General features: G+C 46.9%; 1 protein-coding gene across 9 annotated transcripts in view; it reads left to right on the top strand.

Moving 5' to 3' along the window:
- GPHN (gephyrin) overlaps positions 1-13,212 on the top strand; it is a 588,066-nt gene that overhangs the window by 519,109 nt on the left and 55,745 nt on the right. For all 9 annotated transcript variants that reach the window (XM_084630610.1, XM_084630611.1, XM_084630613.1 and 6 more), the window contains 2 exons: positions 12,132-12,190; positions 12,410-12,563. In XM_084630610.1, the coding sequence (XP_084486736.1) occupies positions 12,132-12,190; positions 12,410-12,563 (213 nt within the window). The remainder of the gene's footprint in view (positions 1-12,131; positions 12,191-12,409; positions 12,564-13,212) is intronic.

Here is a 13,212-nt window from a genome sequence, read left to right on the forward strand (position 1 = left end):
GGGCCCATGGCATTCCTCAGACCCAGGGGTTTAAGCCATTTGAGGTTTGCCAGAAGTCTATGCCCCAGGGCAACCCACACTTGGCTTGTCTAAAGTGCTGGGGGAGTCCCATCGAATGGACAGGTGTAAGATTTGTCAGAGTTTTTGCCCCCACATGAAGAAAGAGAGGGACCACAGATTAAAGTTACTGCTAATGGAAGCAGCTCTGCGCCCTCAGTCTGAGTTGAACCCCATGGACATGACACCGGGCTTTTCAGCATCGGTGCGCAGTGTGCCAGCTTCAGTCCGGGAGATGCCAAGGAAGGACTCTGGGATCTGCACTCCACGTTGCCAAGCATGGCGCAGAATCAATCTCGGCACCGCTCACAGTCTCCTGTCCCAAAGAAGCAGCACAGGAAGACTGATAGAGGGCGCTCCCCTTCCCATGCAAGGGAACGGGAACCACCCAAGGGAGGGCAACTGGTGCAAGACCGCACCACCCCTCCAACTCAACAGCCAGCACCGTCGACTCCAGGCCTATGGGAGGGACCATTGATTCCAGTGCCAGTGGAGGAGACCCAGGTGGAAGATTTGGACCTTCCTTCCACACCTGAAACTTATGAGGCAGTGCGGGATCTGATAACTCTGACAGGTCCACATTCTCCTGACCACGGTGCCACTGCACCAGCCCGGAGGCCCCAAATGACACCAGTGCAGTCCAGGGGCAAGCTGGCTATGACTCAGCAACAATCTCCATCACCCTGGTGCACGGTGCCACCATGGTCTCTGCGCACACACTCACTGGAGTCCGAATCAGACATGGACTCATGTGTGTCCCGGAGAAGCCGGCACTATAGCCACCGGCACTCCCAGACAGCAGGGATGACTCAAACCTTCCCCACTGTACTGTGGCCAACACAATGGCAAGTACCAGCTCAGATGCCAACTTAGTGGCCCTTCTGGACACCATGGGCTTACTACCAGTCCCAGGGGTCTGCCTTTGCATGCTCCTTTTTGGTCACTTCCAAGAGAAGGACTGTGTCCAGGGCCAGGGAGCTCTCCCAAGCATTAGCCACTACTAGCACCACAATTGGTACTGCACCCATCACCGACCGCAGAACCGGTGCCGGCACTGACAGCAGGACCAGCACTGACACAGACAACAGAGCCAGCACCGCACCCGGCAGCACCATATCCGGCACCGCAGCTATGATCAGTTCCACGGAAGGTACCACAGCCGGTGCAGCGACCGGTGCTGTGGCTGGCACCAAGGCAGACTCCGATTTGGGGGTGGAATCACAGTGTTTTGAGGAGCCAGACGGGCAGGAGGGGCCCTCCCTTGTTCGGGGCTCCTGATTATTGTCTCCAGATGAGGCAGTGGCAGGAACATCCTTGGGGCCTTGCCTTCCCAACAGCAGAGCCCACCTTGAACTTCTCAGGTGGGTCGTTCAAAACCTTGGGATACAGATGGAAGAGGTCACTGAGGTGTCAGATCTAATGGTGGACGTTTTATCCCTGGCATTTTATCATCAGGGTGGCCCTTTCCCTGATTAAAACCATTCAGAAGAACACAAAAACTCTCTGGCAAACACCATCCTCTCTGGCTCCTACAGCTAAAGGAGTCAAGAGAAAGTACTTTGTGTCCTCCAAGGTCTACCCCCCACCAGACTCATTGATGGTGGCGGCTGTCAATGAGAGGGAGGGTCAAGGGCAACAAGGGCCTACCCCTCAAGCTAAGGTTGCAAAGAAGCTGGACCTCTTCGGGAGGAAGATAAACTCCACCAGTGGGCTCTAGCTTCAAATCGCAAACCAGCCATCGATCCTTAGCCGTTTTAACTTTAAGTCATGGGACGCAATGTCAAAATTTTCAGACCTTGTCCCACCAGACTCTAAGCCAGAATCCTTGGCTCTCATGGATGAGGGCAAGACAGTCACCAGAATGTCGCTGCAAGTGGCATTAGACTCGGCAGTCTCTACAATGCAAGTGATGTCCTTGGGCATCGCAATGTGCCATTGCTCATGGCTGCAGGCCTCAGGCCTCCCCAGGGAGGTCCAACAGGCAATTCAGGATCTCCTGTTGAGGAGGCCACATTATTTTCAGAGAAAACGGACTTGAGACTCCACAGTTTGAAAGACTCCCGAGCCACTCTGAGATCGCTGGGACTCCTGCCACCCAGCATAGATAATTTAGGCCTCATCCCATGACACGACTATACCAGGGGCAGTCTAAGCAGGACCAAAACTGTAGGCAACCTAGAAATCTGAATCGCCGTCGCCAACCCCAGCCACCAAACAACAGGGGCTCTGGGTCGAACAGGCAACCACCAGGCCCTAGGCAGACCTTTTGAGGATGTGCTTGAGGACATTATACCAGCCTCCCAACTGGATCCTTGTTTCCTGTTTTTGGCACATCTGTCCCACTTCTACTGAGTGTGGTCCCAAATCACCTCAGACAGTTGGGTCCTCCACCTGGTAGAAATGGGATATTCTCTCCAATTTTTCTCTCTCACCCTCTCACCCCCCTTCACTCATCTAGGAGGTACAAATCCTCCTATCAGCGGGGGCTGTGGAGGAGGTTCCGCTGGAGCTCAGCAGAAAAGGTTTTACTCCCGTTATTTCCTAATACCAAAACAAAGGGGGCCTCAGACCCATCTTGGACCTGCGCAATCTCAACAAGTTAATGAAGAAACTAAAGTTTCTTATGGTCTCTTTGGCCACTATCTTCCTGTCCCTGGATCCTGCAGATTGGTATGCTGTCCTTGACTTGAAGGATGCATACTTCCACATTTCCATAATCCCGCCACACAAGTGCTTCTTAAGGTTTGTAGTCTGGAGTTCCCACTACCAATTTACAGTACTACCATTCAGCCTATCATCAGCACCTCGGGTGTTCGCCAAATGTATATCGGTCATGCCGCTTTTCTGTGGAAGAGGCGGGTTCAGGTATTTCCTTTCCTAGACGAGTGGCTAGTCAAGGGCCAGTCCAACAGACTGTGGATCAACGTGTCTGCCTCATAAGATCCACCTTCAGCGCATGGGTCCTAAACACTCAAAAGTCAACGCTCATCCTTATTCAGAGAATAGAGTTCATAGGGGCAGTGCTAGACTAAAGACAGGCCAGAGCGTTCCTACCTCAATCCCGCTTCCAGACCATTCATGACATCATACAGGACCTCAAACGATTCCCTATAACCACAGTAAGAAGTTGCTTAAAACTCCTAGGTCACATGGCATCTTGCATGTATGTAGTGCAACATGTGAGGCTCAGACTCAGACCTCTCCAAGCTTGGCTAGCATCGGTGTATCAACCGAGAAGGCACAGCTTAGACAAGGTGGTTACCCTTCCACTGGGTGTTCTCAGGTCTCTTTGCTGGTGGCTCGACCCGCACTTGGTGTGTGCAGGGTTTGCATTCTCCAAACCCTGTTCCTGACCACAGACTCCTCGGCCATGGGGTGGAAGGCGCACTTTGGAGAGCACAGAACTCAGGGTCTCTGGTCTCTGAAGGAACTGATGCTTTACATCAAATGTGAGGGAGCTCAGGGCAGTCCAGCTGGCATGTCAGGCATTTTGGCCTCTCCTGGAGGGCAAGTGCATTTCGGTCCTGACAGACAATAAAACAGTGATGTTTTATATCAACAGACAGGGGGAGCATGTGCCTCTCCCCTGTGTCAGGAAGCCCTCAAGCTCTGGGAGTTCTGCATAGCAGACTCCATATTTTTGGAAGCGTCCTATCTTCCACGGTCGCAGAATGAACTAGCAGACTATCTCAGCAGGTCTTTTCACAATCACGAGTGGTCTATCCACTTGGATGTAATAAGCAATATGTTCCAACTGTGGGGAATTCCCCAGATTGATCTGTTCGCCACAAGGACCAACAGGAAGTGCCTACAATTCTGCCCCTTCCTGAACCACAGCCCAGGTTCATTGGCAAATGCTTTTCTGCTTCCATGGAAGGAATGCCTTTTCTACCCGTTCCCTCCTATGCCACTGATTCACAAGGTCTTTTTCCCGAAACCTCATGCCAATAGCTGCAAGCAGAGGCTCCACTCCCTGGAAGTGCGGCATGCACTGGCATTTTACATTAAATGAACTAAGCCATTCTGCAAGTCGAACCAGCTGTTTGTTGCGGTAGCAGACAGGATGAAAGGCCTCCCAGTGTCCACGCAAAGGATATAATCGTGGATCATATCCTGTATACGGACTTGTTACGACCTGGCAAAGGTCCCTGCCCCCGCTCTGACTGTGTACTCCACCAGAGCCCAGGCATCCTCGGTGGCCTTCCTGGCCTAGATACTGATCCAGGAGATATGTAGAGCAGCAACATGGTCTTCGGTCCACACCTTCCCTTCACATTATGCCATCGCCCAGCACACCAGGGACAATCATAGAATATCAGGGTTGGAAGGGACCTCAGGAAGTCATCTAGTCCAACCCCCTGCTCAAAGCAGGACCAATCCCCAATTAAATCATCCCAGCCAGGGCTTTGTCAAGCCTAACCTTAAAACCTCAAAGGAAGGAGATTCCACCACCTCCCTAGGTAACGCATTCCAGTGCTTCACCACCCTCCTAGTGAAAAAGATTTTCCTAATATCCAACCTAAACCTCCCCCACTGCAACTTGAGACCATTACTCCTTGTCCTGTCATCTGCTACCACTGAGAACAGTCTAGATCCATCCTCTTTGGAACTCCCTTTCAGGTAGTTGAAAGCAGCTATCAAATCCCCCCTCATTCTTCTCTTCTGCAGACTAAACAATCCCAGTTACATCAGCCTCTCCTCATAAGTCATGTGCTCCAGTCACCTAATCATTTTTGTTGCCCTCTGCTGGACTCTTTCCAATTTTTCCACATCCTTCTTGTAGTGTGGGGCCCAAAACTGGACACAGTACTCCAGATGAGACCTCACCAATGTCGAATAGAGGGGAACGATCACGTCCCTCAATCTGCTGGCAATGCCCCTACTTATACAGCCCAAAATGCCATTAGCCTTCTGGGCAACAAGGACACACTGTTGACTCATATCCAGCTTCTCGTCCACTGTTACCCCTAGGTCCTTTTATGCACAACTGCTGCCTAGCCACTTGGTCCCTAGTCTGTAGCAGTGCATGGGATTCTTCCTTCCTAAGTGAAGGACTCTGCATTTGTCCTTGTTGAACCTCATCAGATTTTTTTGGCCCAATCCTCTAATTTGTCTAGATCCCTCTGTATTCTATCCCTCCCCTCCAGCGTATCTACCACTCCTCCCAGTTTAGTGTCATTTGCAAACTTGCTGAGGGTGCAGTCCACGCCATCCTCCAGATCATTTATGAAGATGTTGAAGAAAACCGGCCCCAGGACTGAACCTTGGGGCACTCCGCCTGATACCGGCTGCTAACTAGACGTGGAGCCATTGATTGCTACCCGTTGAGCCCGATGATCTAGCCAGTTTTCTATCCACCTTATAGTCCATTCATCCAGCCCATACTTCTTTAACTTGCTGGCAAGAACACTGTGGGAGACAGTGTCAAAAGCTTTGCTAAAGTCCAGGAACAACACGTCCACTGCTTTCCCCTCATCCACAGAGCCAGTTATCTCATCATAGAAGGCAATTAGATTAGTCAGGCATGACTTGCCCTTGGTGAATCCATGCTTACTGTTCCTGATCACTTTCCTCTCCTCTAAGTGCTTCAAAATTGATTCCTTGAGGACTTGCTCCATGATTTTTCCAGGGACTGAGGTGAGGCCTATAGTTCCCCAGATCCTCCTCCTTCCCTTTTTTAAAGATGGGCACTGCATTAGCCTTTTTCCAGTCATCCGGGACCTCCCCCGATCGCCATGAGTTTTCAAAGATAATGGCCAATGGCTCTGCAATCACATCCGCCAACTCCTTTAGCACCCTCAGATGCAGCTCATCCAGACCCATGGACTTGTGCTCATCCAGCTTTTCTAAGTAGTCCTGAACCACTTCATTCTCCACAGAGGGCTGGTCACCTCCTCCCCATGCTGTGCTGCCCAGTGCAGTAGTCTGGCGTGAAGACAGAGGCAAAAAAAGCATTGAATACATTAGCTTTTTCCACATCCTCTGTCACTAGGTTGCCTCCCTCATTCAGTAAGGGGCCCCTTACAATGCAGTATTCAGCAGGACTATGCTTCAATCAGTGATTCCATGAACCCTGACCCCACCTCCTAGGTAAGGCTTGGGAGTCACCTAATTGGAATCGATATGAGCAAGCACTCAAAGAAGAAGAAACGGTTACTCACCTTCTTGTAACTGTTGTTCTTTGAGATGTGTTGTTCATATCCATTCTAAACCCACCCGCCTTCCCCTCTTTTGGAGTATCTGGCAAGAAGGAACTGGGGAGGTGGTGGGTCAGCAAGGCCCTATATGCAGTACCATGAAGGTGTGACTCCAGGGGGCTTCAGAGCCGACCCGACGGATGCTGCTAGGGGAAAAACCTTCCGGTAAACTGTGCATGTGGTGTGCACACACTAATTGGAACGGATATGAGCAATACATCTCGAAGAACAACAGTTACAAGAAGGTGAGGAACCATTTCTTGGGTTGGGAGGAGCACATCTCAATGCATACTTCTCAGAGCGGATGGTCATCTTACAAACTCACTCTACACATCAAGTTGATGGAACTCAGGGCAGTCAGGAATACCTGTCTCCATTTTATGCCATTGATCAGGGGCAAATTTGTTAAGATTATGACAGACAAAGAGTCATGCATGGTTTATATCTGTTGTCAAGGGGGAGCGAGTTCACCCTCCCTCTGCACTGAAGCAATGAGACTCTGGAATTGGTGCATATGAAATCACCTCAGCATCTCAGCAGCTTACCTACTGGGCATTTGAAACATCACCACAGATTCCCTTAGCGGACGCTTCTCTCAGGATCATAAGTGGGAGATAGATCCCTTTATGCCCCACCATGTATTTCAGTGTTGGGGCATCCTACAGATAGACCTGTTCACCATGATCAGAAACAGGAAGTGCTTCCAGTTCTGCTCGAGAGGGGGACTGAGTCGCCACTCCTTGGGAGATGCGTTTCTCCTTCACTGGACTTTGAGTCTCTTGTATGTGTTTCCTCCAATCCTCTAATATCCAAGCTGCTGATCAAGATGAGGAAAGACAAAGCCAGAGTTTTTCTGGTGTTTCCAACATGGCCAAGACAAGCATGGTTTTCTTACCTAATCCAGTTGGCTGCTTGTCAACTGATCACCTTCCGATCATCCCCCATCTTCTCTCTTAGGATGCCAGTCAAATTCTTCACCCAACCTCAAGATTCTTCACCTCAGGGCATGGCTGATCAGTGGTTCGCGGGAGGAAGTGAGAAGAGTATTGTTACATAATAGGAAGCAGTCTATCTGTCATAGCTACAAAAGTGGATGAGACTCAGCCACTGATCAGACCTAAGAAACCTTCTACCTGCATCCGCTTCACTGTCAGATATACTAGATTACATCCTAGAACTAAAGAAGCCAGTTTTGTCTTTGAGTTCAATTAGGATACATTTGGCAGCTATTACAGCCTTCCATTTCCCAGTAGAGGGCTTTTCAGTGTTCAGACATCTGATGATGGTGAGATTTCTCAAGGGGTTGGGGAATCTGTTTCCAAGAGAGAAACATCCTGCCCGGGTTTGGGACCTTAACATGGTGATTATATGCTTTATGAGGCCTCCCTTTGATCCGGTGGCAACCTATCAACTGATCTATGAAAACGGCCTTCGTGGTAGCCATTACTTCTGCACAAAGAGTTGGGGAGATAGGGGCTGTGATGGCATATCCCCCCTTCAGAGTATTCTTCAAGGACAAGATCACATCATGACCACATCCCAAATTTTTACTGAAGGTGTCACCTAACTTCCACATTAACCAGTCTATTCATCTTCCAGTGTTCTTTCCTAAACCACACCTGAACAAGGAGGATGTGATATTACATACACTCAATGTCAGAAGTGTATTAGCCTTGGACAGGACTAAGTCGTTTAGAAAATCTCCCTGATCCTTTGTGTCTATGGTGGACAGATCTCCAGTTTCCAAGCAAAGACTCTTTAGATAGATATCTGGCTATATTACTTTTTGTTATCAATCTAATGATCTCCAACCTCCTTCTAGAACAGTGGTTCCCGAACTTTAACAGCCCACGAACCCCTTTCACTAAATTGTGAAATCTCGTGAACCCCATCCTAAAAATGAATATTTCCAGGGATTTAAGTTTAAATTTCCTTCGCACTCCGTGAGGCTCCTGCTGCTGGACCCCATTGACCGCCCCGGTCAACTGAGCTCCACTGAGCTCAGGCTGCAGGTCCCACTGACCGCTGGGACTTGGGCTGTCAGCCCCAACTGCCCAGCCCCACTATTCCTGGGGCTCAGGCTGCCAGCCCTGTGCAGAGCGCTGGGGTTCAGGCGGCCGGCTCCCCCACTGACGGGGGCAGGGCTCAGGCTGCCAGCCCCAATTGCCCTGCCCTGCTCTCCCTGGGGCTCTGGCTGTCTGCCCTGCAACTGGGTCCCACCTGCAGCCTCCAATGCCCGGGGTCCTCTGGCTGCCACTGTTCTAGAGAGCTAACCCATTTAACTCTTTTGCTACTTCAGTAGCCTCTCTTATGAATTTCCCATTGCTGAGGTATGTAGAGCCGCAACTTGAACCTCCATACACACCTTTTCAGAATATGATGCAGTAATTCATGACTCAGCTTCTGATGCTGTGCTGTCTTTGATCTTGGACTTGACTCCAAAGTGCCCCCCACTTAGAGGGTTCTGCTTGAACCTGCTTGAGCACCCATAGGGACACTACTCAAAGAAGGAAGAGAGCTTACTGACCCTGTGCAGTAACTGTAGTTTTTCGAGATGTGCCCCCCTATGGGTACTTCACTACCATCCCTCCTTCCCCTCTGCTTTGGAGTTCTCTGCTGTGGAGCTTTGAGGTAGTGAAGGAACTTAGGGCAGTTCATCTGTGCAGTTCTATATAGCCATGGTGCAGAACACGAAGTGGAACAGAGAATATCCGTGGCCTGAACGGGCACTGCTACCTGACATCTCTTATCAAAGGCACATGGGGCGTGTGGGCACCTGAAGGGGGGCACCCATGGGGACAACATCTTGAAGAACTACAGTTACTGCACAGGATGAGTAACCTCTCCTTCTGGGTCATAGGACCTCATGCACTTATGTAATACAGCAGGCCTGACTTCACCTATGCTCCATGCAAGATAGCATGTGGACATGAGAATGCAGATCGCCCCAAGAAGTCCTCTAATTGCTATATTGATGGAAGGACTGTCTCCAGGTATGCAAAGGAGTGCTGTTTTCTCCTCCTCTGCCTACCGAGAATGTTAGGAACCATTAGGAAAGGGATTTATAATAAAACAGTAAATATCATATAAATCCATTGTGTGCCCACACCTTGAATACTGTGTGTATTCTGCAGTTCTGGTTTCCCCATCTCAAAAAAGATATATTAGAATTGGAAAAAGTACAGAGAAGGGGAACAAAAATGATTGGGGTATGGAACAGCATTCATATGAGGAGAGATTAAAAAGACTGGGACTGTTCAGCTTGGAAAAGAGACAACTAAGGGGGGATATGGTAGAGGTCTATAAAATCATGAATGGTGTGGAGGAAATGTTATTTACCCCTTCTCATAACATAAGAACCAGGGGTCACCCAATGAAATTTAATAGGCAGCAGGTTTAAAACAAACATAAATAAGTACTTCTTCACAGAACACACAATAAACTTGTTGAATTCATTGCCGGGAGATGTGGTGAAGGCCAAAAGTATAACTGAATGAAAAAAAGAATTAGATAAATTCATGGAGGATAGGTCCATCAATAGCTGTTAGCCAAGACAGTCAGGGATGCAACCCCATGTTCTGGGTGTTCCTGAACCTTTGATTGCTGGGACTGGACAACAGGGGATGGATAAATTGCCCTGTTCTGTTCACACCCTCTGAAGCATCTGGCACCAGCCACTGTCGGAAGACAGGATACTGGCCTACATGGACCATTGGTCTGACCCATTATGGCCATTCTCATGTTCTATCTATACCATCTATCTATGAAAATAGCCTTTGTAGTAGCTATACCATCAGCTCTAAGGGTACGGGGGATTCAGGCTGTCATGGCTAATCCACCTTAAACAATGTTCTGTAAAGACAAAGTGACTGCTGAAATGTCTATCTAATTATATTAGATCACGTTATGAGTTAGCTAGAGTAGATCCACCCATGCAGGTTACAGCTCACTCCATCAGGGCTAGGAAGCTTCAACAGCTCCTCTGAGAAGCATAGCAGTTTCATAAATTTGCAAGGAAGCAACATGGGGTCAGTCTTTCACCTAGTATTATTCATTATTTGAGGACTTAAGAGCAGATGTTCACTTTGGCAGAGGTGTCCTGCAATCAATGTTTAAATAGGACTCTTAGCACTCATGTCCTGTTTATGAGTCACTGTGTGCAAGTCACCTGAAGTGAAATATATATGAACAGTCATTCAAAGAAAGAACAACTACTTATTTTACAATCACTGGTTCTTCGAGATATGTTGTCCACCTGGATGTCCATGATCTGTTATCTTTTCCAACTACTATGGAGTCTTATCCCAGCTGGGATTCTGTGTTGTCAAAAGAATGGAGGGACAGTGCTGCTCACTCCACCCTTCATGCCTTCAGGTTGGGGGGGAACTTGAGGGCACCCAGGATGCAAGCATGATCCCAATGAATACTGCTAGACAAAAGAACCCAATCTCACAAACATGGGGCACATGCACACCAGAAATGCAATCCATGTGGACAATACATCTTGAAGAACCACAGTTACTATGAGGTAAGTAATTATCCATTGTCAGCAGATTAAGATTGCATTATCATAACTCTTAATTTATTGGTTTTCAGAAGTTTACATATAGCCAATCTCCATATTTTGGAAGAGTACAAGACATCACAGGGAAACCTTAACTCTGCAGCAGTGTTTTTGAGTGTTTAATTTAAACCAAAATCCTTTCTGCTTCTCTTTGATGTCTGTCCTGATGAAAATGCCCAATTTTCTGGCACTTTTTTAGAAAAGTAAAGGGTAATCACAGTGTGCTGTCCAATATTGTCTTACTCTACAAAACAGGTTCTAATGTTCCACATGGCAAGGTAGGTATTTCTGAACACATAATGGCTTGCCATGTTTGCCTGCATTGTAAAACAAGTGTCTAACTCATGGCATTGGGGTGCCTCAAGTACAAAAGGTGCTAATACAAAAATAAAATTCTTCTCCATTCTCAGCACAGTACAAATTCAGTGCTGACAACCTACCACTTTCTCACAGCTGAGCATTTTTATCATCCGCCCACTTGCAAAGCTTATAAAATTAAATATTTATACATATCGTGTAGTCTATAAATTAAACTGCCCCAGTGGATTTATTGGCATCAAGCAAATCACCAGAGCATTGAAATCCTGTGTATGTGAACACAAAAATTCTATCAGAAAGCAGAGCTCAGGCTTTCCTACCACTGTCTTGTTCACAGTACATAAACATGACATATTAATCGCTCACTGATGTTCTGAAGAGGAGTAAAGGTTCTTGCACTACAGAAATTCCAAATAACCCCACCGAAATTTGGGCACACGAGTGGTTGCTACGGTGGGTTTTTTCTTATTACTTATCTGTTGGCGTAGTGCCATGTGCTTTACGATGCTGATTGATTTTCTCCCGGGAGAGGCTACTTCTGAAATATTGCTCGAACACAGCAGGTTGACTGAGAAAAGGGGAAGGAATCCCTGTGGTAAATAAGATCAACACACACCCCAAGGATATTGTATGGGGAAGACACATAAACAAAGCAGTCAAAAAAAAGCAAGGCAAAACTATGTATTCAGTGCAGGTTCCTTCTTAGTAAGCTCAGCTGGAAAGTAATTATTTTAAACTCTTTAAATTAGAGCACACATTGTAATACACTCATGATCAGCAGATCAAGAGAAACGAGAGGATGCTTGAACCATAATATGACAGAGTAATCGCTGCTGTGACGAGATCAGACTGTGGCATGGCCATTTTGTGAACCATTAAGAAACAGTGCAGACTGGTGAGAAATAAAAGCTGATTAATTTTGTTTGGTTAACACATCTGGAATTGTGTGACTTTTTTGTTGTTTTTTGTTTGTTTGTTTGTTTTTAAAAAAACAGGGCACTGAAGAGCTAGAAGTACGAATTCTGGTGCAGGCTCGACCAGGCCAAGATATCAGGTCTGTAAATAACCTAGTTTTAAAATACTCTAATATCTCTTTAGAGAATATAATGGATAGTGCATTTTATAGTCATTATTTTACCATAAACAGCACTGAAATTTTGAATTTATGACCAGGGCACAGATGCACACTCCTCACTTGGAGCTTGACCAGGAAACGAGAGTCATTTTGAATTATATTCTGTTTTTTTTTCTTTTTTTATGATATGGTTTTCAGACCTATAGGACATGACATTAAAAGAGGTGAATGTGTGCTGGCTAAGGGAACCCACATGGGTCCATCGGAGATTGGTCTCTTAGCAACTGTTGGGGTAACGGAAGTAGAAGTTAACAAGTTTCCAGTCGTTGCAGTCATGTCAACAGGGAATGAGGTAAGAAAAATATCTTTAAACTCAAGACTTTTTAAATTTCTTTCTTCTGCAGGCACAGGAATAGTATTTTGGATAGTAATTCCCATCCTAATTCCAATTGGGCCTGTTTAAGTGGTGCTGAGCACCTAAGGATCAGGGAAGCAGTTCGCATGTCTATGCATAAAAGCTCCTTAACCCTCTACACACAGGTCCCAAAAGAGATGATGCCTACTCTTAGCAGGTATATATTGTAGGAAGGAGCTGTGCATGAGACTGGTCTCTGCCAGAATATCTTCTTTAGCATATGATACAAAACTGTACTCCTACACGTTTTCTTTGCAGAGGCTTCAAATGCACTATAAAACCCAAATCCTCAGTAAAACTAGATGTTATTTCTTCTAGTATGTTCACAGAAATATAAACAGCACCCAACTGGCCTGTAATTGTTCTCTTATTTCTAATATTCTTTGCAAAATTTTCAAAATTAGAAACATGAATGTTAAAGGATTTATGAAAGACAAGGTGGGTAAGGTAATATCTTAGTTGGTTCAATAAAAGATATTACCTCACCCATCTTGTCTCTCTAATATCCTGGGACCAACATGGCTACAACAACACAGCATTCAAAGGATTTACACTAATACCAGGGGAATTTTTAAACAGCTGGTTT

The sequence above is a fragment of the Lepidochelys olivacea genome, assembly GCF_965140295.1.
Source record: "Lepidochelys olivacea isolate rLepOli2 genome assembly, chromosome: 6".
NCBI lineage: Eukaryota > Metazoa > Chordata > Testudines > Cheloniidae > Lepidochelys > Lepidochelys olivacea.